General features: G+C 31.3%; 2 protein-coding genes across 2 annotated transcripts; one reads left to right on the top strand and one right to left on the bottom strand.

Moving 5' to 3' along the window:
• The first annotated feature begins 7 nt into the window (after positions 1-7).
• On the top strand, positions 8-24,951 carry LOC134699356 (transmembrane channel-like protein 3). The gene is made up of 21 exons (XM_063560995.1): positions 8-179; positions 298-447; positions 1,206-1,281; positions 1,535-1,616; positions 2,305-2,467; positions 7,666-7,795; positions 8,565-8,704; positions 8,951-9,098; positions 10,296-10,339; positions 12,572-12,731; positions 13,634-13,743; positions 14,380-14,449; positions 14,832-14,978; positions 15,771-15,899; positions 16,784-16,851; positions 17,120-17,359; positions 19,147-19,272; positions 21,121-21,199; positions 22,685-22,727; positions 23,881-23,946; positions 24,491-24,951. The coding sequence occupies exons 1-21, from the start codon at positions 43-45 to the stop codon at positions 24,592-24,594; spliced, it is 2,412 nt and encodes an 803-aa protein (XP_063417065.1). The 5' UTR covers positions 8-42; the 3' UTR covers positions 24,595-24,951.
• LOC134687606 (myosin regulatory light chain 12A-like) lies at positions 24,822-27,936 on the bottom strand. The gene is made up of 5 exons (XM_063548036.1): positions 27,837-27,936; positions 26,764-27,002; positions 26,236-26,397; positions 25,828-25,895; positions 24,822-25,076 (listed from the first exon to the last, which is right to left on the bottom strand). Exons 1-5 carry the CDS (start codon positions 27,839-27,841, stop codon positions 24,978-24,980), a joined length of 573 nt encoding a protein of 190 aa, XP_063404106.1. The 5' UTR covers positions 27,842-27,936; the 3' UTR covers positions 24,822-24,977.
• Between the last annotated feature and the right edge of the window lie 55 nt (positions 27,937-27,991).

Below are 27,991 nucleotides of genomic sequence, written 5' to 3'. Positions count from 1 at the left end.
CGAACTTTAATTAATTAATCTCGTATATCATATAATAGCTATATGACTTCATCTGAGATCAGACGCGAAATGGACGCAAATTCAAACTTCCAAAAACGTCGAGGTACTCAAATAAATGCAGAAAAGAAACAACACAGAAAAACATCGTCAGCACTGTTGCAGGAGTTCATAGAAAAATGGTAAGTTACAAAATACCTATATTTCTATTTTTGTTCATATCGCGTTAAGTGAGAACAAAAATTACTCAAGTGCTATATAGTTTTATCTACGGTTAATACTGCACAATATTAATTACAGTGACGAAGAAGATAGCATAGATAATTTGTTTGAAGGAAACGATTCCGATGATGAAGACAGTCTATATAAGATGATTAAACTTCAAAAATCTTTCTTAGAACAAGTCCGATTCCAGCCATGGACCATGAAGAAAAAGCTAAAGATTACTAGGTAAGAAATCTGATTCAGTCCATTGACGGCTAGTGAAATACTAGTCTTCTGTTGCACATTCGAGTCTTATTAAACTTTGTGGCATTGCATGTGATGAAAACAAGTTTACAAATTCTTTTAATTTAGTACTTGCATGGATACTTTTGCAGCTGATATTTAAGTAAACAAGCAATCTATGACCAAATATTATCCGTTGAAAGTTATATTTGTTCGATGTAGTTGGTCGTTGGTGGTTGACATGGTCTGTGTGATTGTCCATTAGTTTTTGTGAATCCCGTTTCTCTTTTATGCATTGGAGATAACAGATAAGAGTTTTGTTAATCTAGTATGTTTGTCGCCTCTAAATAGTACAGTTAAACATCCCAGGTAACTTGTAAATAAGTCACCTAGGTTTTAACGAAATTCTTGCAGCACATAGAATAGGCGAATACGCATCAGTATTTCGATTTCGAGAATTCGACATATTTGTGAAAAGTAGTTATCCAAATTTTCAATTATGAACAAGCGTTAGTTGTTAAATGCCCATAAATAGATTCAAAATATATTTGAGGGAAATTATGTAATACCCATAAAAGAAGACTCACTAAATTAGTGTTTTGCATGTTATTCAAAAAGAAACATTATGTAAAAAAATAATTGACTGTCATTACAATCAGAAGATTTAACTTTGAACAATTTTTATTCAGCTTTTAGGTCTATACCTCTGAAATATATAAACTTGACATCTCTGAACTAAATATGAATATATGTTTTTGCAGCACGGTAAAAGACTATCTAGAACGACATGAAGGTAAACTGTCAAAACGACATGACTGTTGGGAAAAGTTTATTATGGTAATTATCACTTAAAGTTAGAAATAATTTAATTAGCAGATTTTGAAATGTTACCTTAGGACAAATCAAGAAACCACCCTACATTGTTTAGTGTATTACATTTTATTCTCAATAAAGACTTTATTTGTATAATGAATTCGATGGAAAAATATTGGTTATATAGATTACCAGTATAAAAAGAACGTTGATCTATGAAAAAGATTACACAGACATAACTGCTGTTTTTTTTCTATCTTTCTTTGCATTTTTCTAGTCCATGAGGAGATTTAAACGAAGTTTGGACGATTTTGCACAGATTTTGATTCCATGGGAAATGAAAGTGAAGGCCATTGAAAGTAAATCTAATGTTTAAAGTGTAACAGGAACACCGTAGAATACATTTTTATAATAAATATCATCAAATATAAATCAATTCATACGAGACAACTGATAACCTAGAACAAAACAATTAACGAAAAACAAGTATGACAGACATGAACCAAAGACAACCGGTGATTTTCATACTCAACATAAAGAATGTCGAGAGGTTGAGCATAGTGGTGAGCGCTCGATCAACCTTCCACAAATCTGTGAAAGTGGCGTAACAGCAAAACATGAGAACAAGCTGCAAAAATCGGATGAATAAAGGCCACAGTAGTATACCGCTGTTGAAAACTTATAAATCCATGGACAAAAAATAAAATCGGGGTAACAAACTAAAACCGAGGGAAACGCATTAAATATAAGAGGAAACAGCTTAACTCATTAGATTTATACGAAGCAACAATAAAAAGCAAAGAGCATATGAACAAAAGAACAAAAGACACACAGTACGGATCTATGAGAACATACAATTACTGTAAGCAAGTTTAAGATATACAAATTATATTCTTCCAAATTGAAGTATCAGTTAGTACAAATCCAATGTATTAAATGCAAATACATAACTTTAAGTCTTTTTAAAATGACAATGTGCAATCACTGCTAATGTTACTTTAAATGCACAGCCTTTGTCTAAATATACTCTTTCCTTTATTTTTCTAGGTCATTTTGGTTCTGTTGTTTCATCATATTTTGTATTTCTGCGATGGCTTATGTGGATAAACATTTGGCTGGCAGCTTTGCCGTTGTGCTTTTTGATTATACCTGAGATAAGTATGCTTCAACAAGTCATCTTGAGAAGAAAAAGGGTTATTATGTTGTCTATGTGAATTATCTGCGATACATGTACATATTCGTAAATACAAGCTTAAAAGTTACTATGATCATATTAATCGAATGTATTGGGAAGTGTTGTCTACTTTCAGTATATCTTTATCCTAAAATTGTGTGAATGACAAAAAACGTGGGTAAACACTTATTAGAATAATAATTAAAAAAACCACCAACACAACAATTCAAAGACACCAAGAAATTATCAAACACTATTTATTCAACAATAGAGAAGTATAGATACACTGTATCAAGCTCATAATTGTTTGGAGTCATTAAAATACGGTGTGAATAATAAAAAAAACACTTTTGAAGATCTGCAATCAAAATAGATGTTTATAAATTACGAAAATATAATGATATGGCGAAAGTTCAGAAAGATGAGGCTGACTTTAATCTAGATCAATAAGAAAGTAAGACAAAAATACTTAACTGAAAAAGAGATAATCCTTGAAAACTGACAAAATCATTCTATTGACTTTATCAACCAAAGGAATGAATAGCAACTAAAATACAACACTCGATGTGCATGACAGAAAACACAATAAAAATCAGTACAGAGAATAGTTGTCAAAGGTACCAGGATTATTATCACTCAACTCAACAACTCCGGTAAAATAAAAATAAAAAAAACACATACTTTTGTTACCCTTCCTGAGCACCTGCGATTACTCCTAGGTTTGGGTGGGATTCGTTTGCTTATTCTTTATTTTTGTAGGTTGTGTAATGTGTACTACTGTGTCTGTTTGTCTTTTTCATTTTTAGCAATGGCGTTGTCAGTTTATTTTCGATTTATGAGTTTGACTGTCCCTCTGGTATCTTTCGTCCCTCTTTTGTTACATGTGCGCGTGTCTTTCCTTTTCTCTGCGTTTCGCGATTCTCTAACTAGTTACAATGGTCTAGATGCGATGTCCTCCGCTGCAAGTTAAGCAAATACTAATAATGACCACTGCCCTTTCCTCGATCTTGATATCTATATCACTAACGGAAAGCTGAATACTAAAATTTATGATAAAAGGGATGATTTTTCATTTCCTATCGTTAATTATCCGTTTTTAGATGGTGACGTTCCCTTGTCACCATCTTACGGTGTTTATATATCTCAACTTGTACGATTCGTTTGTGTATGTAACAATGTTTTAGATTTAACGAGAGAAATTTATGTATTACTGAAAAATTATTACACCAGGGTTTTCGATATCACAAACTAGTCAAAACATTTACTAAATTTTATCATCGGTATAAAGACATTCGTAAATATAGCTCAACTTGCAGACTTTTTATACGTTCAGGTATTTCACATCCAATTTTTTATGGAAATATTCTTTATAAAGCTCAAAGGTGTCAGTATTCACCTCAGAAACTTACAAAACCCACGGTGGGTATGGTTGTCCTGCGAGAGAACGTACTGTGCTGGTGATTTGGTCCTGACGGGTGCTGGTGGGTTTGTCTACATTGTATCAGAACGGCAATAAAACGACTGTTTTGTTGCATAAATTTTCCCCTGATGTGTCATAAGTACCATGCAAAGTATATTACAACAATATTATATTGCAAAAGTCGTGCAAGTTCATTAAACGGAATTGTCCTGACGCTGTGCTGGTGATAAGAAAAACGGTCCTGGTTCTGTGCTCCTATGTCCTGGTTCTGTGCTTTTATATTTTAGTTAAAAGTGGCATATATTCAAGATCATGGATGCTGTACTGTTATTGACTTATTAGCTGTTGTCTGCTTTCTTGAAATTGACATTGTTGTGAATCTGTTTACTATTATTATGAGAGAAAAAAATACCCCTATTTTAAAAAAAAATAAATTAAACGAACTGTAATCTTTTTTTTTTTGCCTGTTAATGGAACCCTTCTTGCCCCCTTTTAAGATAAGAAAATATGTTTACGATTTTCGGGATTACGATCATTTTGCAAGATCACCAAAATACGTTGTAATTTATACAATACTTATATAAAGTAGATGATGTGGTATGTTTGTTGTCAATGGACACATTTCCATAAGAAACCAAAGGAAGTATGTGTTAACAACCATACGTCATCGTACGACCTTCAAGAATAACCCATAAAATAAAAGTGTAAAAGGTTTTGCATAAAAATGGAGAGCAAAAATATAGAACAAAGGACTTTCTGAGCGTTTGAATCATGTCTTTAGCAGCGTAAAACACATTTGTTTGTGAACAATTAAGTGCTGACTATAAGAATGACAATAGTTTTGCGGGTTTGTTTGTTTGGTGTTTTTTTTGGGGGGAGGGGGGATACGTTAGAGCGAGGTTACAGTGAAAGCTTGGAATAGTTTCCCGTAAGATTTAAAAGTTGTATTGTAAAAGAAAAATGTATCTTATAGCTATTAAGAATCACTTGCTGTAAGATTTCTCCAAACACATTTTTTTTGTCTAAACGGTTATCAGGTGTTTTTTTTCGAAAGTTCGATAGAATACTAAAAAAAATCACTATTTTATGAAAGGGCAGGCTAGAATATGTCAGAGAATGAAGACGAGATAACCTAGAAAACACTAATAAAATTAAGATTTCTTAGCTTTTTTTCATTTCAAAATAAATATTTTTGATAAAGAATTACGGGGAAGGAAGTGAACAATGTGTCCTACTTTTCTATATATAAATATTTTTCATGAATAAAAATAAAATGTGCCTTGATTATAATTGAAAATGAGTAAATGGAAAAAATACCCAACTAAAATACACTTTTATTTTAATATTGGTAATATCACTAAGCTTTTAAGTTTTGTGTGTCAAACACACCATCTCTGTAGTAATGACTCCTTACTAAGATATTTCACATTTTTTTATATTGTGAATTCATAGAATTAGTATATTAAAATGTAGCCTTTATTTGTATTTTAAAAAAACTGAATCTAAAGCCAGATATATCAAACATTTTTGTTTCCATCTATTCGTTTTCAGGACTTTAACAATCAACAATAACACGCCTGGAAAGTAAAATGCGTACTCAGCTGTCTGTAATCGACCATTTTTAGACACCCAGGCTCCTAAAAAAACAAGCCGGGATTGGGGTTCAAAGATGCAAATTAAGTACTTATATCAATATCTTATCTTTTCGTGTACGGTTTATGGCCCCTCCTGTGGCCTGTCAATTCCGAAATGTGCAAACTGCAATAGTATCAAAACAGCACAGACAATGAATAATAGAGATATAAGTTTGTACATATATTAAGGGGAAACTTCTTGCAAAGCATTATTATTTATAGTTCATTATTGTATTTAGGAGAAAAAGAGAATTTAGTGAAAATAAAATCACTGTTTTTGTAGAAAATTCACAGACCTTTGTACAGAGATTTTTGTTATGTTTAGCATGGGATCAACACAATGGTTCATTACTGAGTAAAAAACATCAAAATGTCTATCTACCTTGCACATTTCAGAAAATTCAGATCAGATAACGAAACTGGTTCCAGCAACATTTAAAAGCAATTTAAGATTGCGACCCTCACAGTTTCCATTCACCACAAATATTCTCGTTACAACGAATCATTTTAAATACAAAAATACGTGTTGCATGCAGCCTTTTGTTTATCTATTAATATATGTATACGGATAAAGTTATGAAAGGCAGCAGGGTCATCAGGGTGAGGAGTCCATGTCATCTGAAATAAATGATAAGCATAGATCTAGAAAGCGACATATAATCATGATATTAAAAAAAGGCTCTTCTTTTCGACTTTTTTCGAACAAATTGACACATAAAATGACTTATATAGAATTGTGGAATTTTTAACTTATTTTAGATACTATATATTATTATCTGATATTGGACGAAAGATGTTGCCCTTTTATGTTATTATGTAATACAAATTCAGATCATTTGAAAACACATATTAAACAGCCAAATGGATGCACAAGAGCTAAAATAGGAGTCATAGATCCTGTTGGCATTAATTATCTGGCTAATTTTATTGATTTTGTAACATTTGTTTCAAATATGACCAACTTCTTATCCAAAATCACCAGCACCGTATCAGGACCCACCAGCACAATGACAGGACCCACCAGCACAGTATCAGGACATGAATAAATTGAGAAAATACTAAATTTCAATAAATTGCAATGTTTTTTCACAAAATTGTTTTGTTGTGTGGATTGCGGTATAGAAAGCAGACTCTATGAGCATGTTTGTTTTATTTTTTCGAGATTTTCTGAAAATTAGCATTTTTGTGTTACGCTTACTGAAACAGTTTAAAGGGTCATTTTTTTAATGGTTTATATATGAACCCATAAGAAACGAAATTAAAAAATCTCAACTGTTTTCTTCCATTTTTTATTAGTGAATACGTCAAAAATCATCATTTTCGTCTTTGTTTACATTTTTTCATTGATCACCAGCACCCGTCAGGACCGAATCACCAGCACAGTACGTTCTCTCGCAGGACAACCATACCCACCGTGAAACCTTTGAATAGACTTATTAAGAAGGGATATAATTACGATACTGTTGTCAAGTCATTAAAGATTGCATGTTTTGGCGTTAATATTGAGTCACTGATAAGGTCTTTGCGTCGGAACTAAACAATTTTATTCTAAAAACAGTTGTTGGCATAACACGGGTTATGTTCTTTTCATATATGTTATGATGGTATGATACTAAACCCCTAACGGGAAGGATTGTGCCTGATGTTCATATGATGAAATCATAATCTTTCAGTCAGTTTAATTGAAGTCTGGAGCTGGCATGTCAGTTAACTGCTAGTAGTCTGTTGTTATTTATGTATTATTGTCATTTTGTTTATTTTCTTTGGTTACATCTTCTGAAATCAGACTCGGACTTCTCTTGAACTGAATTTTAATGTGCGTATTGTTATGCGTTTACTTTTCTACATTGGTTAGAGGTATAGGGGGTGGGTTGAGATTTCACAAACATGTTTAACCCCGCCGCATTTTTGCGCCTGTCCCAAGTCAGGAGCCTCTGGCCTTTGTTAGTCTTGTATTATTTTAATTTTAGTTTCTTGTGTACAATTTGGAAATTAGTATGGCGTTTATTATCACTGGACTAGTATATATTTGTTTAGGGGCCAGCTGAAGGTCGCCTCCGGGTGCGGGAATTTCTCGCTACATTGAAGACCTGTTGTTGACCTTCTGCTGTTGTTTTTTTATTTGGTCGGGTTGTTGTCTCTTTGACACATTCCCCATTTCCATTCTCAATTTTATTTTGTTTAACTGTACATTTTACCGTTTTATTTCAAATTCTATTTGGACGTCCCAGTGGTAGCGTTGGCTATAAAACCATACCAGCAGACGAGAGACAAAAAGCCTCCGAACTAAAATCTATATGGGACGCCGAAGTAAGTCAATAATTCACGAAAACAAAAATAGCCAGTGAAATGTATATTTATATATGTTTATTATCAATCGATGATATAATTGACACCAATAGATCGTTAAACTTTGAAATCGAATTTTCCTTTGCTTATTTGCAATTTTGTAAAAAGATTTAACAGTTATCAAAGGTACCATGATTATAGTTTAGTTGCCAGACGCGCGTTTCGTCTAAAAAGATTCATCAGTGACGCTCATATCAAAAAAGTTATTTATTAATATATTCCTGGGATAAGAAAGTCCTTAGTTTTTCGAAGAATTCGAAGTTTTGTTAACAGGAAATTTATGAAAATGACCACTTATTTGATATTCGTGTCAACCCCGAAGTGTAAAAAGTGTAAAAAGTAAAATCTCACAAAATACTGAACTCCGAAAATAGGGATACAGCAGGGACAGATTAAATACTATTTGCTACTATTGAGTATTTCTTTGTAACTGCTGTAACCACTTATAATACCTTAGAACACCAAAAGATACAAACACTCTAACTAAAAACCTCTCATTTAAGTGATGATGATTCTTGTCAAAGTTGATAACACCTTGGACTATTTAAGATAGATTCATAATGGTGCCAGATTATATTTTGCTTCAAATAGCTTACTTGAAATATGGAAAAAGTATATTGGTGAAAAATGTTGTCTTTAGCTATTAAAGAATTTAATCTTTTACATTACCTGAAAAGAAAATATCATAATTGATGTACTAACTTGTGTGTGCGTGGTTTTTTTTATTAAGGGGATAGTGAAATACTCACCCTTGTTCTATGGTTACTATGGACACGATAAACTGATCGGTAACGGCTACAGACTGCCTCTTGCATACATGATAATAGGATTGGCTGGATTTGCCTTCAGTTTCATCGTGGTACTGCGGCAGTAAGTACATTTATCTATATATATATTAAGTTTCAAGCCTCGATGTGCTAGGAAATTATGTAAACGACTTATTACCCACCGTTATATAGGAAAAGCTACCTAAATTTTTCATTTCATATTGTTGCCATTATTTCACGCTATAGTAACATAGTATACTAGTTTGTATGGGTTTTCGAACTAGAAATAAGATTTTAACCTACTGCCATGAAAACAACATAAATACGAACACCTAGTGTTTTATTTCAGAATGGCATCAAACAGCAAAAGAAGCGGATTGTCTGGTCAAGAGGAAAACTTTACATTTTCAAGGAAATTATTTAGTGGTTGGGACTTTACAATTGGACATCCTGAAACCTCGACGAACAAGTATGCTTCAATTGCTACAGGTTTTAAGGTAAAATTATTGTTTCTCAAGTTTTCAAATATATGTTTTTTTCAATATTGAACCGCTCAATTTCTTTTTAAAAGTTTCGAAGTAAAGGAATTGAAACATGTCAGACTCCGTTAAGTCCTTTTTTGGTCTTTATGTTTGTTTATAAGGTTTCATCTGTTGTTTATATTGACTATGTTGCCTCGTCCTGCTTTGTTCCAGTTGTCTGAAATAGTTATCTAAGGTACCAGGATTATAATCTATCTGAACCTTACATTATTTGATATATATAAAACGATGCTTTAAAAGTTTATCTTCCTCAAAATGATATATTTACACTTAAATTTAGGTTAAATTTTTTAACAAAAGTGCTTTAGATTTCAATAAAAGTGTGTGTGATAAGACGTTATGGTTATATTAAATACCCCAACACATAATGTGTTATTTGTTTTTTTCTTAAGTCATGCTCCTTTAAGAGAATCTCATAATTAAATTTTCAGACTTTTGACTTATTCATTTATCTAAAAATAAGCAACTTACAGCAAACTACCTTCAATTTAAACCTTACAGTAGTGATGACACTCATAGCAACATTCTTCCCAACTTTCTTTGATATCGTTTCCATAATTGAGATGTATCCCCCAAGAGTAAATCTGCGATGACAACTCGCAAGGTCTTAATCTTATATTATTTGATATATATAAAACGATGCTTAAAAAGTTTCTCTTCCACAAAATGATATATTTAAAGTTAAATTGATATACAATTGATTACTATTCATGATGTATAATGCTCTTCAACTTTGTACTTGTTTGGCTTTATAAATATTTTGATTTGATGAGTCTTATGTAGACGAAACGCGCCAATGGCGTACTAAAAATTATAATCCTGGTACCTTCGATAACTATGTATAAAGATATTTTTTATCCAAACTGAAAAAGAATGCATTGGAACAAATTATACAAAAACGTAAGGTCTCAATATTGTTTTCAAATTATCAAAACTAATTTCTTTCATACTTTAGTCAAAATTTAACTTGAATTGATTTTGTATTCATGTGAATATTTTAAATATGTGGCAAACATGCATGCCTTTAGGTCTTTCCAAAAGCCTAATCTGATATATCTTATCAGGGTTCAGTGTGATATATCAACTGATATGAGTATACAATTGTAAACGTTATTTGTTTATCTGTTGTTCTTTTCTTTTTCCACTTTCCAGGAAAGCATTTTAGAGGAGAAGCAAAAATCTCAAGAACAAAATAAGTAAGATTTAGTAGATGCTAAATATATAGTTTTTTCTTACAAAGAAGGTGAACAAAAATATAAAATTGAAACTTGTTTATACTTTGTGAATAAATTCAGCTTACTTCATTGCTCTTACGTGTTGTATAAATTTCAACACTAAGAACAAAATAAAAACACCAAAGAAAATTGACGAATCGTCACTCAAGATAATATAACCTAAACAAACACATAACTATTCTAAGAAAGAAGTACACATTGATAAACATAGCATATTTCCTTTTATGCATGAATAGAATTTAAAAAAGATTTAATCTTACCAAAAGGGTTAAATGTAATCTTATCAAAAGGTTGGAATAAATCTTACCAAAAGGTTTGAAAGTCTTAACTCAATCCTAGTTCTATTCTATTTTTGTGAAATACTTTTAGAAATTCAAATGTGATGTCACTTTGCGTTTTTTTTTTAGAATTTCAAATATGACATCACTTTGTGCGTTGAGGCTTTGGCTAACTCAGCTGTGTAATTTTATGTGCTGGATTAAGTTGTTTTATTTAATGTATCCGTTTTTACTCTGTAATTAGTCACCACTTCGGTTTTATCATGTATTTATATTATATAACGTAACGATACCCAAATTGCAACGAGTACCCAAATTGCACCTATTTAGCAAAAAAAGCAGTGGAAATCTTACAAGATTTCCTTTAGACTAAACAAGATGTATTTTATGATCCGATAATATGCACGTCTCTCAACATAGGTAAATATATTTAGATATCCACAAAACGTTTACAGTATTTATCAACAGATGAAGTGTTTACTGAAAAAGCAAAATATACTGAAACGTCGCCATACGACGTCATCAAAACGTCATCCTTTTAAAATTAGCAAATACAATATGTTTCAAGTATCCTTTTCTTAAAAAAAGAAGAGTAAGCATGAACAACTATCCAATTGTTCAAATTTTTTGAAAAAAATAGACAAAAGCTCTGTTATTCGAATTTTGACGATACAAATGTAAGCATGGATGCAATTTTGTTACTCCTTATTGCAGAATCATTGATGGTTTGGAGGTTAATTCAGACAAATTTTTCTATGATTCCATATGAATTGAAAATCTGGTGTACCTATATAATAAAGAAGGATACGGCTACAAAATAAACACAAAATGGAAGTGTTTGTCTTGATCATAAACAAACGTAGTTGAAAAGACTGTCAAAATAGGTGCAATTTGAATACCGTCACGTTAGTCATCTTATAAAATTTACTGTTCATAAAAGTATACATTATTCTAAATAATAAGGATGTCCTTATCCCAGGCAGAAAACCCTAGCCGTATAGGGCACAACTTTTTGTAACTTTTGATCCTCAGTGCTCTTCAACTTTATTCTTTTTTTCCTTTCGAACTTTTTTCATCTGAGCGTCACTGATTAGTCTTGTGTGGACGAAACGCACGTCTGGCGTATAAAATTTTAAACCTGGTGGTTTTTTTTAGCTATTATTCGTGTGTTTCTCTGTCCTATATGTTCACCCATTTATTTGTATTGTAGTCTTGTCATTCTATGTAGTCATTTTAATGTTATATTTAACATTGCCATAAAAGCGGGAGGTTTGGCATGACACAAAACCAGGTTCAACCCACCGTTTTTCTCTTAAAATGTCCTGAACCAAGTCAAGAAAATGGTCATTGTTATATTATAGTTCGTTTCTGTGTGTGTTACATTTTAATGGTGTGTTTCTGTTGTGTTGTTGTTCTCTCTTATATTTGATGCATTTCCTTCAGTTTCAGTTTGTAACCCGGATTTGTTTTTTTCTCAATCGATTAATGAGTTTCAAACAGCGGTATACTACTGTTGCCTTTATTTATGTGAACAAAAAATTTCCAAATTGTAGTTTTGGCTTTAATTCGATTGTATTATACATGTAGCAACTAAAATAAAGATATTACAAAGTAATAGGTATATACTAATCTTTATTTTTTTTAGATAATAATGTATTTAACAGCTAAAGATTTCACGTATTATTTTGCTATGCTAGAAACACTTTTTTCAATCAAGCTTTATCTAAAATGAATAACTTCAAACCGAAAACTTTGTAATGTAAGTATTTTAACGTAACTATGTTTAAGTAAAGGAATAAAAACTAAACCTTCATTGGAAAGCCAACGAAACTAAAGAAAGTTTGAACTTTGGTTTCAGAAAAAAAAGTATAGAGGTCATATACTGAATTACATTCTGTTAATTTTTTATTTGTAGAAAACTACTGACACTGTTAAGATTATTGGCCAACATAATAGTATTAATGTTGTTAGCCCTTAGTACATATATAATACAGTTATGCGTAGAACGATCCAGAAAAGTAGAAATAAGCCACAGAAGAGATAACATAGAAATCGGACTCTGGGAACAGCAAGAGGTATCTAGTTAATTCGAATAATGTAAATGGACCATTTGTAATTTTAAAACAAAGTGTTATGTTTTGCAAGATAAAATAAAAATACAAAAATACTGAACTCCGAAATTAATGAAAATTGTAAACGGAAAGTCCCTAATCAAATGGCAAAACCAAAAGCTCAAATGCATCAAACGAATGGATAAAAACTGTCATATTCCTGCCTCGGTACAGGTATTTTCTAATGTAGAAAATGGTGGATTGAACCTGGTTTATATAGCTAGCAAAACCTTTCACTCGTATGACAGTCGCATCAAATGTCTTTAAAATGCCAACGATGCATGAACTAAAAAAACAAGTATTTTTGTTTTCCGAATTGATATTGATATCTAATATGACTCATTTATTGATTTATAAGTGGTTTTTACTAGTAGTTTTACCTTGTTCAAACAATGGATGTATCGCGATTATAATGATAAGTATTACCAGTAAGTACAGTTTGAATAAATATGGTTTCACTTTTGACCTTATCTTTATATTGGAAACCCCAAATTTTGCATTTTCAAAAATAAAATCTAGTTTTTGCAGTAGCTAGAACACATTGATGAAACCTACTTAAATATGTTATAATAAGTTGACATGGCTCATTTTGTTGAGATTCCAATCATATAGAACACAACAAGTTGTACATTTGTACCCACCATGTAAATATTGGTTGAATTTTTAACAGAAGTTCTTTAGAGGTTTATAAAAGTATGTGTGATAAGACATTATATTAATCTTTAATACCCCAACATATAATGTGCAATTTTTCTTTTCTTAAATCGTTCTCCTTTTAGAAAATCTCATGATTACATTTTCAGACTATTGACTTAAACATTTATCAAAAAATAGCAAACTAACATCAAAATATCTTCAATTTAAAGCTTACAGTAGTAATGACACTCATAGCAACATTGTTCCCAACTTTCTTTGATATCGTTTCAATCATGGAGAAGTACCACCCAAGAGTAAATCTGCGATGGCAACTCGCAAGGTAAGACAAAATAAATTTGGTAATAGTTTATAATAGACGTGATGTTTTAGACTTACCAATTTCAAAATACCCTTTGCTCCATCGTATGACATTTACATATCTAAATTGATACTTTAAGCTCCTTACACAAGAACCCATCTAACAGAGCCACGTGAAAAAAGGACTGAAATGTGTACTCCATAATTTTTACAGTTACTATTCCGAATCGGTTGACCTATACAATATGTCCATGTATCTACTCACTATCGACATTTTTGTCGATGTATTTATAGTAAAGTTAATGTTACCACTGGTACTGCACCATATGTACATTCTATTTTCGACAAAATTAATTTACTGTAACGATTTTTCAGTTTTTCAGGGTACCTGTAACAAATAAACTTTGTCTTTGATTCAATTTACCAATTATTGTTTATGTAGCATTATTTATGATCTTTTTGTGAAATCTTGATAATGGAATAACTATACAACCGAAGACTGATGATGTATGTTTACCCTGATGACCAATCTGTTGGAAGTTCAAAACATTTTTATTTGTTCCTCTGAATTTAGGTTATTTTGAATTACTTCCTTTTGTAATTTCATGTTTACAACTACGTGAAGACGCATTTTTTGCGATTGTTTTTTTTTCTACAGAATATTTGGATTGAATCTTTTGAACCTGTATACATTATTTATTGCACTGTTTTGGAAGCAAGAAGATTTGGTAAGTAATATATAATTAAAAAAAAAACCCAACACCTCTTATAACAATTATATAGGACTAGATATGTAACAAGTACATAAAAAAGATAACAAGTGATATTATACAATTCAACATGTATTATCAAAAATATTAAAAACACGACACAATGAGTTATTTGAACGTTTTTGCTTAATTCATTCCTTTTCATTGTAATCATCGTGATAAATATTGAATGTCAAATACACAAATACCTCACTTTGGTTACGATTTCTTCTGTAACAAGAATGAATTTTCTATATAACTACCAAACAAATAATTACTTATATGCAATTTTTCAAAATAGAATTTAAAAAAAACACAAACTTTCACATGGTTATATTTAAAAATGATGTGTTCTTGTCAGAAAAAGGAATTACATACTATTTTGATGGAGGAACCATGTAACACAACAGAGTCGTCAATAACTATGCCTTCTACGGATCAATTCAACTGTAGCATTCAGACAGAAAAACTAGATTCTAGTTTATGTTGGGAGACTATGATAGGTCAAGTATGTGTAGCTAAAGGTTTGTTCAAATATTTATCTTATATATACACAATGTCAGTAATATTTCCCAAAACACATGCCTAGTGCACATGTAAATTGGAATCTTTAACTTTACAAACAAAAACCCAAAAAACACATGTCTTCCATTTATGTAAATTGGCGGAAAACTTTGTTCTAAACTCATTGTAAATCATTCAGAATTAAAACAGTATTTATGTAGATATTCATAGGGGTAGGGTTTCAAACATTACAAATATTTTATAGTATTCATGTGAAATAATGTCTTATAATTTTAAACAAAAGGGTGGCATTTTAGTCTTTTTATAGTAAATGTTGAAACAGTTACATATGTAGTATTGTTATCTGATATGTTTTGTATAATGAAATGTGTTAAAACTAAGGAATTTAAACACAACTGCCTTTCCGTTCTTTTGCTTTCTATCCTTTAAGTCCCCTGTTTCCTTTGTTCACACATCGCTGTCAATATAATGAAATTGTATTCGACTGTCATACAAGTAAAAGGTTGAACTATTTGTTAAAACCAAGGTTTAATCTACCAATTTCTACACAAGAAAGTACAAGTACCAAGTCAGGAATATGACAGTTGTTATCCATTTGTTTGATGTGTTTGAGCTTTTGATTTTGCCATTTGATTATGGACTTTCCATTTTGAATTTTCCTCGGAGTTCAGTATTTTTGTGATTTTAGTTTTTAAAAAGCTTTGTTGTATATATACCACATCATGAACACACACATTATCTTTTGCAATCAAAGGAAGAGGTGTTCCTTTTTCAGGAAGTATTTAAGCTAACAGTAATGGACCTTGTATTTGTTATTGGTACCATTATAATACAAGAATTTCTTAGAGGACTTTGTGTCAGATATTTTAACCCAGTTTGTTGCTGGGACATGGAACAATCATTTGTAAGTACACGTGTAATTTGTAATCAAGAGTATATTTTAATTTTCTAACATTATTTTGATCTGAGCGTCACTGATGAGTCTTCTGAGTCCAAATCATGCGTCTGACGTATCAAATAATGAGCTTGGTACCTTTGATAACCAATCAATCTATCATATATTTCTTTCGTTTCTAGTGTATTGTCTTTGAATTTTGTTTTTACTGATTTGTAAGGTGTATATGCATACTAGATGATATATTTTATTAGCCGTCACCATAATTTTAGTACCTGGCTAAATGTTTTGGATCAACCCTGATGTTTTGTCAGATACGACTTCGTTTTCATTGTTCTGTTTTATTGTGTTGGGTAATTTTATTTTTGCCATGACGTAGTCAGTTTGTTTTTTGAGTTATGGGTTTGAATATGCCTTTTGTTTCTTCAGTCAAATATATTGATTTATGGGTTTTGAGCAAAACAACAGTTGCAACAAGAAAAGAAACTGCAATCCATTAAAGATCACTGATATTTTTCCAAAGCTGTTTGTGGTTTAAGTATAGCTTTATAAATGAGGGGCGTAACATAACAGAGGGACAGTCAAACTTATAGATCGAAAATAAACTGCCAACGCCATGGCTCTTTTTCTTACTCTTTGTGAAAATGTGTTTGCAATTTGTTTACTCGTTATTTTTAAACTGTTCTATTTGCTATTTTCGTTACTTATTTCATTTGTTAGTTTATACAGATCGACCTAAAACCAAAAAGGTTTATTGTGAACAGATTTATTAAACATATGAAATAGCGTTCCTATGTTATCCATGAAGAGTTAAAGGCAACAATAGTATATCACTGTTCAATAGTCATAAATTGAATTAGCAAAAACAAATACGTGTCATTCTTAAATTGCAGCCAGAGTATGCTGATTTTCATACTGCAGAAAATATACTACACTTGATAAGTAACCAGGGTGTTGTATGGTAAGTAGCATACTGATGATATAAATAATTGTGAATATGCTTATGAAAGTAATAAAATGTCAAAAATTGTAAGATAAGAATTGACTTTTAAAAAACACATTAAACTTAAAAATAAGTGTTCATATTTCAATCATATTACTAAGGTTATATTTTTTACACCCTCAACAATAAGTGTCTTTTAGCAGTTATATATAAAATAATCTTTGGTGGTATTTTGAACTTACAAAAAGTTAAAATACATTTGATTGAATATAAATTTATATTTCAGGTTAGGGACATTTTTCGCGCCAGGTCTGCCATTAATAAACCTGGCAAAATTATTTGTCTTACTTTATTTACGTTCCTGGTCTGTGATGGTATGTAATGTTCCACAGGAAGGCATATTTAGGGCCTCAAGATCAAACAATTTTTATTACGCATTATTACTAGTCATGTTGTTCTTGTCGATGTTGCCACCATTGTTTGCCATTGTGGCTATAGAACCATCCCCACACTGTGGACCGTTCAGGTAAGTTATTTATCTAGATATGCCAGGCATATATTTGTTTTCCAATGCATTTTTTCTAGTTTTTACATTATACACTTGAAGGGAAAATGCTCAAACAAAACCATATTTAGAAAAAAGATAAACAAAACCATGACAACATAAACACCAAACGGGAAAAGTCACATTGCTTAAATCAACATGATTAGAACTCTGGTTGATAGTGACCCAATAAGTAATCACAAACCATCTCCTTATTGTAATTAGGAGATAACTGTATTGTATATCAAGCTCCGATGGCATCAATTAGGGATTTGATGGTCGCAAATACCCGTTTACTGTCTCCGCTTACGCGTCGCCAGTAAACTTAACATACAATATTGTTATCTCTATTCTAATGAAACTGACAGAAAACAACGTTAAGATATATATTTAAAATTTGCCATATGCCGTCTGCGCTTGCGTGTACGTCCCATAGCATCAATTGTCAATTGATGTCATGTAAATAAATCACGTTATCCAATCAAAATGAACGTAACAAACGTTGTTGCATTATAATTCTTAGTAGCTGCCACTGTTCTATTTATGACGCCCACTGTGTATCCTTGTTTAAACTCATTGATGAATACAATTCTGGTATGAGACATGTAAATAAAGCAAATTGGAATTACTAGTACATTGATGTTTCATTATTGCATGTGGGATGGTGACTTAAAAGGATTTAACTTTATATATAACTCATTTGTTCGATGTCGGTTGTGTACAAGAGGTGAGAAAACAATTCTGTCAGAAATTTGCTCCTAATGTCAAATGAAAGATATTAATTAATAAGTGGGTGGCAACAGTAGTTTACCATACACTAGTAAATGGAGTGTAAATCCATTTGTAATATACAATCAATATCAGGAATTTTAGTGAATTAAAACTGGATCGAGACAGGGTTGGTTGATAAGAAAAACTTCTCCTCGTAAACATGCTTCACTTGCAAAGAAAATCCACATTAATTTCGTACGACTATAATAGTTTCTAAAGATCTAATACCTAAAATAAAGGCAACAGTAGTATACTGCTGTTCAAAAGTCGTTAATCAATTTCGAGAAAACAAATACAGGTAAAAAAAAACTAAAACCGAGGGAAACTCACCAACTTTAAGAGAAAACAAAGATACAACCGGAAAACTGAAATGCAACAAAAACATACGCCCACATTCATAGAGACGAACTTTTTAATAACCAATGCCATAATCCTGGCAAGGGACTAGTCATTTTAAGAAAGAAATGTTGGGTTAAACATATTCTAATGGCTAGCCAAACCTCCCGCTGTATGACAATGTTAAATACTATCGCATAAATGACAACACTAAACAAATAACTTAATATTAAACTTGTGTCATGTGTACTATTGTTTGTCTGTTTGTCTTTTTCATTTTTAGCCATGGCGTTGTCAGTTTGTTTTAGATTTATGAGTTTGGCTGTCCCTTTGGTATCTTTCGTCCCTCTTTTAATAGTCGACACAACATGCAAACTGTAGAACAAGAAAGACCGGTCATCAACGAAAAACACCACAGGATAGAACAAACAGTGACGCGCTGACATGACTAACACAATTATTTTTACAATACTCGTCCCAAAGAATTTTCATGACATTGATATTATGGAAGGGAAATTTTATAATTAATTAGAAACGATAAGACATAACAGATAACCCATTCGAAACATAACAGAACATAAAAAATTAACACATAAATGTTGGATGTACAAAATACAAATAATCCTAGACAAATATAAATAACTAAAAAAAAATTATTTCAGCGGACAGAAGAAAATGTTTGAGGTAATAAGCAATTACATTGATGATGAATTGCCATCTAGCCTGACAGCTGGTATTAACTACGCAGCATCTCCTGGTGTCATCATTCCTTTACTGATGCTTTTGGGGTAACTATTTTATACAAAACAATATGTGCATATTCATGAGCATAAGATACTGTTTACTGATTAATTACGTGTCAAAATGCTAGTCGAAAGCATGAAATCGGTTGTTCGATGATAGTATATGGTATCTGATTTATTTTTCTTAAGAATGGAAAATGTTGTTGTCTTCTTATGGGTCTTTTGAATACAGAAAAAAGTAAAATCACAAAAATACTGAACTCAAAGGAAAATTTAAAAAGGAAAGTCTTCAATCAAAAGGCAAATTCGAAAGTTCAAACACATCAAACGAATGGATAACAACTGTCATATTTCTGACTTGGTACAGGCATTTTCTTATGTAGAAAATGGTGGATTGAACCTGGTTTTATAGCAAGCTTAACCTCTCACTTGTATGACAGTCGCATCAGATTCCATTATATTGTCAACGATGCGCGAACAAAACAAGCAGACACAATATGTTACAATGTCAAAAATAAGGGTACAGCAGTCAACATTGTCTTATCATATTAATCACTATAAAATAAAAACAACAAATGTAACGAAGAAGCACAAAAAGGCATACATCGAATTTAACATCCTCATTTTGCTTATATTATACGATTTTATTTATCTATGTAAAATCCACCCACAAAGAATGGAAGGTTTTCAGTACTGGTGTAAAATTAGAAAAGAAACTTTTTTAGCAAACCAATTTGACTCGATTTTTTCTATAGTATTATCACAGATGCATTTGACTTTAAGAACAAAATAAATACCGTGGCAACAAATGTGTGCTAGCTAATAATACATAAACAAGATAACAAAAAATAAATAATAAACAGTACAACATCAACAATCAACAACTGTGAAAAAGAATCAACAAAACAAAAAACGAAAAAACGAAACGAAATAAAAAAAAAACCAATGTACATTTTTGTCCAATTTTGCATAACAAAAATCATAATAAGTATCAATGTTTTGTTTATTTATTACAACACTTTTACATTACAACAAACCATGATGCACGACTTTTTACCAAGCTCTATCGTGCATATAACTCATTCATAAAGTTAATTATAGTATAACTAATCGTCGTATTTGAATAGAGAAAATAAGACAACGCGTGACCGAACGACGCATGGATTAAACGAGTGCGCAGCACGAGTTTAATCCATAGCGGCGTTCGGTCACAAGTTGTCTTATTTTTGATATTCAAATACGGCGATTAGTTATACTTTTTAGTACATTGGCTAATGGCTTTTTTTATGAAATTAAAGCAGAAATGTAAGGAACTATATTATTTTCCTACGCATTCACAATTTGTTTTGATCCGACGTTATCAACGTCTTGACAACGCCTATTGTTGTATGGCGTCAGAGAGTGAAATAACCACGTTTATTTCACATGTGAAATTATCGTTTTTTATTCAACTGGGAAATCAATGTAATGTATTGCAACCAATGTAATAAAATAATTTTAAATGTTTGAAGATAAATATTTTTCGCAATTCATGGCGCAACTTAAGGGTCTTAATATAGTTTCTCCAAATACATATATTTTTTTTTTATACATTTGAGACTTATTGGGGTTATGCTACTTTAATTTTGTTAAGTCAATAATGCATTATATTTTAAAGAGGTCAATGACACATGTTTTACAATTACTTTGTTTTCTACTTTTGATTTCTTCTGGGAAATGGGAGGTATCACAAATGTAGAACATGGTCTATCTTCAATTTCTATTTACTTTTTGTATTTAAGTATAACTCATAAATAACTAAAGTCGCTTTCCCCATCGTCTTCGCCGGAATACAAACTAATCAGTCGATGAAATTTGTTGTCGGTTTGGTCAGTTTTATGGACATACTTTCAGAATGACTATTTACTACCTAGTTAGCGTAAATAAAGGTCTTAAAGAATCAAACAAGGGACTCAAGAAAGAATTACAATATGTGAGTAATAATTTTCGAAATAAAACCAATAACATGAAAGGTATTTGTAGTTATGGCATTATCTAAGTCGGTGCCAATCTACAACTTATTGATAGACTAGTTCACATACAGGGCAATACAGGATAAACAAATTAAAATAACACTTGTTTCGTCCGCATCGCTTTACCGGAATTGCCTTCATCAGAAAAGGTCAAACTGGAAAATTTAAATGGAAGAAGTATTTAAAATTAAATACGTGATGAGATCGATAAGATAATCCGCCCGTCGAATGATAGTGAGTGGATCACTAAAAAAATAGAAGCTTAACATTATACATCCATTGAGAAATTGTTTATTATAAAGCAGCAATACAAAAAAAGTAAAATCACAAAAATACTGAACTCAGAGGAAAAACAATCGGAAAGTCCATAATCACATGGCAAAATAAAATGACAAAACCCATCAAAAACGAATGGACAAGAACTGTCGTATTCCTGACTTAGTACAGACATTTTTAAATGTAGAAAATGGTGGATTAAACCTGGTTTTATAGCGCTAAACCTCTCAATTAGATGACAGTCTCGGCAAATTCCGTCAAATACAAAAACTAAATAAAATAGTCAAAATATGGGTACAGCAGTCATCATCGTGTAACAATTTTTAAGGGAACAAGTAAAAAGTACACAAACACATCTATATACAAACACATTCATTTTTTCGCGTGTCTGACGTAAGGAAATTTTGTACGTCACATATATGTGTCGTTCAATGTAAACATGGTATATTAAAACAAGTTCACATGGGCTTAGCATACAGGGTTAAAAACTCAAAAGTATGTAAGAATTAATTTGAGAAATAGACCGAGATTTAAAATAGTCCAAAAGTTATATAGAATCCACAAATAGTTCATTCCACTATGGGATTCAATAATTTTGACGTTTGTGGTTTAACGTATTTTCTAATTCATAATAGAAATATATCAAAATGACATATGATAGAACAATATCATACTGACGGGATCTTTTAGAGTACAGAGTCACGTTATCAGAACCAAAGAAACACTAAAAGTCGCATATACAAAACACACCAGCAAAAAATGAAAGATAATACAAACACATTGACGGGATGTTTAAGTACCGAGCCACGTTAACTTTGGTTTTGAATTGGATGTGTACGTAAATTAAATTAAAACCAAATAGAAGTAAAAAAAAATTAAACATCCCACAAACAAAATATCAACAAAACAGCTGCTAGACAGTACCTGCCTTTTAATATATATAATATAACGTTGATAAGTCCGGCTAAACAGTTTTTGTTGATATCAGATGGCAAATTATGTTCCCTTTTATCGTTCATACCTTTGGGTTTTTTTTAATATTTTTTACCATTTATATTCTATGAATAAGTTAACTGCTACAACAAAATGTTGATTTTTAAACTCATCATATCATATTCATGTGTCAAATAGTGTTGTGGTCAATAAAAGAGTAATCTTTTTTTTTTCAGGAAAGGACAGAAGGAAAGCAGAAAATTTATGCAATGGCAAATGGTATGATTATAAGTCCACCTAATAATATGTCTGTAACTTAGTAATATTATATTTCTTTTTTGTAGTTTGAAGGAAAAACATAATTTTAAAAGTGGCATGGGGAACAACCATTAAAGGCCAAATGTAAGAAAGGTGGTCCAACATTTTCTCAATGATATAAACAGTAAAATCACAAATTAAAAAAAACTAAACTCCGATGAAAATTCTAAAAGGAAAGTCCCTAATAAAATTAAAAAAAAACAAAAACACGAATAAATCATCAAATGAGGAAGGAACGACGAATATCTACAAAAAGTAAGACATACCATATACAAATAGGCAACAGTCGTATACCGATATCAATAGTCACAAATCGATTGAGAGAAAACAAATTCGGTTAGCAAATTAAAACCGAGGGAAACACATCAACTATAAGAGGAAAACAACGGAAAAACAGGAACACTGAAGTGCAATAAAAACAAACGACAACATACATAGAAATGAACTATTTGATACAAACTGCCTTATTCTTGACTTGGTACAGGACATTTTAAGAAAAACTTGTCCTCGGCAAACTACGGTCTTTTTACTACCATCTTGATTGGTGAGTATTGTGAGTTGCCCGCTTATTCGTTCGATTATTCATTCAAATCTGGGTTTTCTCCTGGAATTCTTTTCATAAAAAAATTGTTTATTTTGTAGTAATGACCAACTGTTTTCATTTGCTGCGATACAGCTTTTTGTTTTGTTTTGGAGATGTCATGTTCCCTTTTCTCTATTTAACGATTACACTTTTTTATTTTACCATCAAACAAATTGACTTGATTTATTGACCAAAAACACATTCTTAATATTTCTTTAACAAAATATAAAAATGTTTTTGGTGGGGTTCGTGTTGCTCGTTTTTAGTTCGATGTGTTTTGCCGGTTTGTCTTTCGGACGTTTTTCGTTGGGTTTTCTTTTTTACACTGGTGTTGTTATTTTGTCACCATATATATGTTTGGATATCCCTTCAGTATCATCTGCCTCTTTATTCATTTTTTTTCCCGAATTTGAAGTATTCGGATCAAGGGTAAACAAATTAAGAAATCTTTTTCTATAAGATGTGAAATTTAAAACTCCTTTAATATCTTACAAATCGGTCATGGTTAAATTCATTTTCTTACACTTTTAGTGAAAAGAGACTTAGAATCTGGACAATCCAATGGGGAAAAGAAAGATACCAAGATGTCTGGTGCAGGTTTGTCTTATCATATGTTTGAAAAGCTACTAGGAAATCTGCAATGATTGAGTTTAAGATATTTTCTTTAATGTTTTTTGAATTAGGTTAAAAAAATACAAATTTCACATAGAAATAGTTGAGTTCAAGTGTTCGTCGGTTCCATCCCTGGTAGGGTCAAAGCAAAGACATGAAGATTTGTATTTACTACTTCTTCACTAAAACATACCTCTATGATTAGGCACTAATACTGGTTCAAATAATGTGTCAGGGTAAACTCGCATTTGCAGTAATTTGTAAGACAGTCACTTTGTTTTGATAAGAAGAACATTATCCAATTGAAATTTGAGCAGAATGTTTAAAATATAAAGTAAGATTGCTGTTACAATGATAAAATTTTACCACATTAGTTTGAAGTTTTATTTCTAAAAACTATTTAAAATGGTATGAATATTTTTGCAAAAATATGTAAACTATAACAAAATGTAAAAGATCAATCATACAAACGAACCTAAAAACCCAGATATGGTCCTCTTTATTCAAGTGGTGTGTCTTTACATTGCAGCATATTCAGTAATTGCAGCAAAGAGAATAGCAAAACTTCTCAACGCTAACAAAGATGCAGTGAAGATGAAATTGAAACCGCACCAGCCTAGTCAAAATGTTTAAATAAAAAAACTCTAATATGCATTACACTTAGTCTAGAAGATGTCCAAGAAGTGTCTTTCAGTGACAAAGAAAAGGACTCATTATACCAACCAAATCAGGAAAAAAGGAAGGTGTCTAAGTAAACATTATTTTCTTCGTCTTAACAGGAATGGCATATGAATGTTAAGCCTTGAGTGGAGAAAACTAATAATACATGTTGTTTGAGTTAAAAGTATGTAAAGTCACTGTTGTTTTTAATTTTTAATATCATTGAATATCAAAATCCAACGTATGTTAACATGTTATCATACATTTTCGTCAACTCTCTTACTGACTATTTTGCAGAAATTTTTTGTCTCAATAAATAATTGCTGAGTGTGATGTGAATCTTCAGTGCTTATGCTTTATTGTGTACTAGGCTTCCCATGTTTGAGTATTCTCGAGAATGCTATGTAATCAAAGTGTCCTCTTGAACATGGTCCCTCTTTTAATATTTCATCAACCTGGATTTAAAACAAGAATTATTAACGTAGCATATTGTTTACAAAATAATAGTAGCACCTAGAATGGTGTTTGTTATTTTTAAAAATATTTTTCTGAATATTGTATTAATTAACAATGATTTTCGATATATAACCAGTTTTTTTTTACTTGAAAGTGTTATTTAAATGTTAAGCTAATACTTTAGTGAGGAAAAAATATAATAGATGAATTAGATTTAATAATTAATTAGTTTTTCGTGGCAGTTTAACTGCTCAAGGTTCAATATTTGCAACTGTAGTATTATATAACTTTAAGTCTTTATTTTTTTGACAAAACCATTTGCAATTTGGGATCTGCTCTTCTAATTCGTACTTTATTTGGCTTTTTTTACATTTTTTTAATCAATCGTCACTGACGACGTCTTTTTAAGAAGAAGTGCTTGTCTGGCGTACACAATTATAATCTGGTATCCATGATCTGTTTATGAAGTGGTTAGATTTTCGTCTTTTCTCTAAAATATGACATGTCCGTTTCTATGTATGTTGGCCTTTGTTTTTGTTGGAATCTAGTGTTTTTGTTGTTCCGTTGTTTTCCTCTTATAGCTGATGTGTTTCGTCGGTTATAATTATAAACCCGATTTTTTTTCTCTCTCTTAATTACGACTTTTAAACAGCAGTATACCACTGTTGCATTTATTTGTACCGTTCATCGTGCACGGTGAAAATTCTTATAGTATAATTGATAATACAGTCTCTTATCTATATATTTTACCTCGTCTGGCGTCAAACGTTCACCCATTGTTGTGAGTAATTCTCTGAGGCGTTCTTCTTGAATGTATCCTGTAATATGTTTCAATTTGAATTCAAGGCATGTATGTTTTGCAGGTTGAAAGTTAGTTAAAAAATAGTTATAAAATCAGAGCTACAATGAATGAATCTTTTTTTTTGAGAATGGGTAAAGCTGGTTTAAAATAATCGATATGAAATATTAAAATGTCCAGAACTCTTGTAATTGTACAGTACAGTACATACCGTAATGAAGCTAATATAATCTAAAATATTATATTTAAAAGGTTTGTAAAACTTCTAGTTTAATTCTAATGTCGGTGTTTCGCATGTTGAAGAATGGGATATTCACGTTTCATTTTTCACTTTTAAGCATAATTCAGTTGTTAAATACCTTTGCCTCCTTCATCAAAGCAAGCAAACGCATTCTTTATAACTTCTTCAGGGTCAGTCCCTTGGAGTTTCTGACCAAACATGGTAAGGAACATTGTGAAATTAATGGGTCCAGGTGCACAATTCATCATCTCATCCAAATAATTATCTGTTGGATTCTTGCCTGAAGTATATAATTTTTTTAATTTTATAATTTGATATACATTCAACAATATACTCACTATTAAAAAGAGGTGAAAGATAGCAAATGAAACTTTAAAGGTTCATAAATAGAAGAGAACTGACAACCCCATGACGTCCAAAAGATAAACAATCTACAAAGCAATGCATGAACAAATAAAGACTGAGTATATGAACCCCAATTACACTCTGGTGATCTCATGTGCTCCGGAAGAGTAAACAAATCAAGTTCCACATAATGGTCCTGTTGCTCGTGCGTGGGAGGTACACTTTCGTTAACTGTGACAGAAGGAATGTTGCCTCTATAACCGGCTTTTTTTCGAAACATTTTTCATTTCCCATTTCTTACCTAAGGATGCCAGCATGTCAGTAAGATCTTCCTTATCTATAACTCCGTCTCTGTTTTGGTCAATCATATTGAATGCCTCCTTAAATTCTTGGATCTGGGATTCTTCAAACATTGCAAAAATATTAGAACTATATCTTGGTGCTCTTTTGCCTTTTGTCTTTTGACTTTTGAGGACTCTTTTCCCAACATTTGTTGACTGGGCTGACGCTGCTTTTTGAAACTTCTGTTCCGTAATGCGACTACAAAGAGAAGTTAAAGAAAAGATATAAGATGAAGCAAAAGTCGTCATGATCGGACTTAAAGCAAACTGAGTTGTGCTGCACATTTCTGTCAGATGGGTGATGTCACACTATTATATGTGTCATGTTAGGTGAACATTATAACTCTCACAAACATGTTTAGCCGTACATTGACCTATAATGATTTACTTTTATAAATTGTTATTTGGATGAAGAGTTGTCTAATTGGCACACACACCACATCTTCCTATATCTACTTTAGACTCTATATTATGTATCTGTCTGTCCCAAACAAGGAGCATGACAAGGTGAAGCATGTGATTCAGTGGTTGTTATTGATTGCTGTTATAAATGTAAGTATGATTTAACCCGTTTTCGCTTTTGAATTGATCAATAAATGTATTTTCCGGGTTTTCAGTAGCATTCTACATAATATTAGCTTTTCTCATGGCTGAAATATGTAGGGTGATGTTGAGTTGTTTACATCCTGCTTTTGTTAACATGTTTGATAATTGTATTTTTTTCAAGCTGGTAGTTAAGATTTAATCAAAGGTGTCACCACTTTAAATCAGGGTTGATTTTCGTCAAACAATAAAACAACTCCTTACTTTGTAAAAAGTGAAAAATATGTGAAGCGGGAATCTATATCAAATAAAAAAAAATGATATCTGAATATTTCAAGCATAATTATATCAATTTTTATGCAAAATCAGTGTAAGCAGTAAATCGAATAATATGAATTTAAAGAATTAATATTTGTTGAACAATTCTATGAGAAAATGGTGTGGTGTTTTCTTTTAAGTAAATAACAATTTTATTTATTTTCTTTCTTACCTCATTTTGCTGGTTTTGCTGGTACAGTAATTTAAAATAAATAACGAGTTTTATTAGTATATTCTTTATTTAAAGTTCTAAGACAAAAGACACAACTACGTGTTGACATCCGAGAAGTTAAATAATTTGCCCGACTGATCATTTGTAATATTATT

This window comes from Mytilus trossulus, chromosome 1, assembly GCF_036588685.1.
Source record: "Mytilus trossulus isolate FHL-02 chromosome 1, PNRI_Mtr1.1.1.hap1, whole genome shotgun sequence".
NCBI classification, from domain to species: domain Eukaryota; kingdom Metazoa; phylum Mollusca; class Bivalvia; order Mytilida; family Mytilidae; genus Mytilus; species Mytilus trossulus.
Note: the sequence above shows the minus strand (reverse complement) of the source record. Positions and strands in the feature narration are given on the sequence as shown.